The sequence below is a fragment of the Penaeus monodon genome, chromosome 3, assembly GCF_015228065.2.
Source record: "Penaeus monodon isolate SGIC_2016 chromosome 3, NSTDA_Pmon_1, whole genome shotgun sequence".
Classification (NCBI taxonomy): Eukaryota; Metazoa; Arthropoda; class Malacostraca; order Decapoda; family Penaeidae; genus Penaeus; species Penaeus monodon.
This window is the reverse complement of record NC_051388.1, coordinates 19533927-19536426: the sequence shown is the minus strand read 5'-3', so window position 1 is coordinate 19536426 and position 2500 is coordinate 19533927. Positions and strand designations below refer to the sequence as shown.

Here is a 2500-nt window from a genome sequence, read left to right as displayed (position 1 = left end):
TGTGTGTGTGTGTGTGTGTGTGTGTGTGTTTGGGCGCGCGCTTGCGTAAGTGCGTGTGCGTGCGCGAGCGTGGGAAGGTGTGGGTGTTCGTTGTGTAGGTGTAGGTGAGTGATAGGAGGTCACGTGACGCGAGTCAACCAGGTTGTTCCCTACGAGGTTCCCCTTCGGCCGTAGATATCGATCGGGACTCTGAATGGGGAATGTGTGTGTGTGTGCGAGGGCCTTATAGAAGTCTCTCCCTCCTCTCCTCTCCTCTCCTCTCCTCTCCTCTCCTCTCCTCTCCCTCCTCTCTCACCCACTCTCCTCCTCTTCCTCTTCTCCCCCCCTTCTCTCACCCTCTCTCCTCCTCTTCCTCCCTCCTTCTCTCACCCTCTCTCCTCCTCTTCCTCCCTACTTCTCTCACCCTCTCTCCTCCTCTTCCTCCCTCCTCTCCTTCTTCCCTCCCTTTTTCTCTTTCTTTCTGCGTTCCTTTCCCTTCTCCCCTCCTCCCCTATTTTGTTGTTGATCGTCGTCGTCCACTAACTTTTTCTGCTTCTGTTTCTCCTCTCCCTCTTTCTTTTCCTCTCTCGATCTATTTTTATCTGTCTTTATCTATCTATCTATCTGTCTTTAATAATATATATATTACTAATACATATTATATTATATATATTATATATATATATATATATATTATAATATATATATATATATATATATATAATATATATATATATATATTATATATATATATATATATATATATATATACATACATATGTATTTATATACATATGTATATATATATTATATATATATATATATATTATATTATGTAAAATATATATTATATATATATGTATATATATATATATATATATATATATATATATATATATATATATATATAAATTATCTCACTTCCTCTCCCGAGGAGAAGATAAAGGAGGTGAACTAGGGGGGAGAGATAGAAGGAAAACGAGAATGAGAGCGAGAAGGAAGAGAAGGAGAAGGAAGGGGTCGAGTAAGAGGAGGAGAATGAGGAGACAGATACGCACGGAGGCAGTGTTTTGGCGTCGGCATCCTGTGGTGGGAGGGAGGAGGATACCTGCCCTTCTCCTCCCCACCTCCGTCTCATAAGTACAAAGCAGAGGCAAAGGTAACACGAGAAGAGAGGGAAACTGGGTAAGAGGGAGAAGGTGGTAATGAGTTTTCGCCGACGACGCGCGGCCGTGAGGTCGATTCCGATTTCGACTTCGTGGTTACGGGGGGGGGGGGGCACGAGGTCTTGTGGTCGTCGCCCTTATTATTGTGTGTGTTGTCGTTATTTTTGTCGCTATTATGCGTCGATAGGGTTTGCTTGTCCCTTTGCTTGTGTAATTTTGTTGCCGTCTTTATGAGTAATGCTAGTAGCAGTTTCATTCTGATATATATATTTTTTTCTCTCTCTCTCTCTCTCTCTCTCTCTCTCTCTCTCTCTCTCTCTCTCTCTCTCTCTCTCTCTCTCTCTCTCTCTCTCTCTCTCTCTCTCTCTCTCTCTCTCTCTCTCTCTCTCTCTCTCTCCCCATTAGGAACTAGATATATTGCAGTATGGCGAATTATTATATTATTATATGCAAATGTTTTTTTTTATTCATGGTTCGTTTTGTATTCATTTTCCCCTTCTCGTTAATTAATTATCTCTCTCTCTCTCTCTCGCAGACAAATGGTGGCGCGGAGCATACAGGAGACGTTGCGGGCGGTGGTGGGCGTGCCCGAAGATGTACACACCGTCTTGGAGATCATGAACTCACTCTCGTCGAACGATGGTACGTATTCGGAGTGACCTTTGGCCTGTGAATTAGTATTTGTTTTTAAGACTTACTACTTAAGCTCCCTTTTCTCTCTCCCCGCTCATCTCCCGTCTCGCTTTTTCATCTTTTACTGTTTATTTGTCTTTTTTCTTTCTCCGTTTCTCTAATGTCTGTTTTTCTCTTCTTCGTTTCTGTGTTTTTCTTTCTTGTCCTTTTTCTTCTCATTTTATCTTTACGTCTTCGTCCTTTCGCTCCATTTCCTCTTCCTTCTCTCAGTGGCTCGCCTATAAAGGAAAGGGAGGGAGAGGGGAAGGAGGGGAAAAGGGAGAGGGGAAGGATGGAAGGGAGGAAGGGGAAAGGAAGGTTGTCGGCAAATACTGTGAATGTGTATGGCGATGTTTGATTTCTAATTATCCGTTCTGTTTGCTTGTCAGTTCGTTTGCTTGTGTCTTCTTGTGGTGGAGTCTCGTAGCGTATCATTCATTCACACACTGATATCACTTTTTTTCGTTTTCCTGTTTCGTTTGCTAGTCTCTGCAGTAATGTCTCTGTGTAGCTGAGCAGCCGTGATTCAAGCGCTGTGACACGGATGGGATAAACAGTAATAATGAGACGAGTCCACCGGTCGAAACGCTGCTGGCGCTCGTCCACTCTGCATGTGGATGGGGATTCCAACCGTCTGCGCCAGCGCTGGACGGGGTGGGGTGGGGGTCGGGTGGGGTACAGTG

At 43.8% G+C, this 2500-nt stretch overlaps 1 protein-coding gene across 1 annotated transcript in view; it reads left to right on the top strand.

Moving 5' to 3' along the window:
• Positions 1–2500, top strand: part of LOC119593346 (serine/threonine-protein phosphatase 4 regulatory subunit 1-like) — a gene marked incomplete at its 3' end in the record, with an annotated part of 72304 nt that overhangs the window by 46205 nt on the left and 23599 nt on the right. Inside the window, 1 exon segment of the mRNA XM_037942273.1 lies at positions 1681–1787. Coding sequence (XP_037798201.1) covers positions 1685–1787 — 103 coding nt within the window.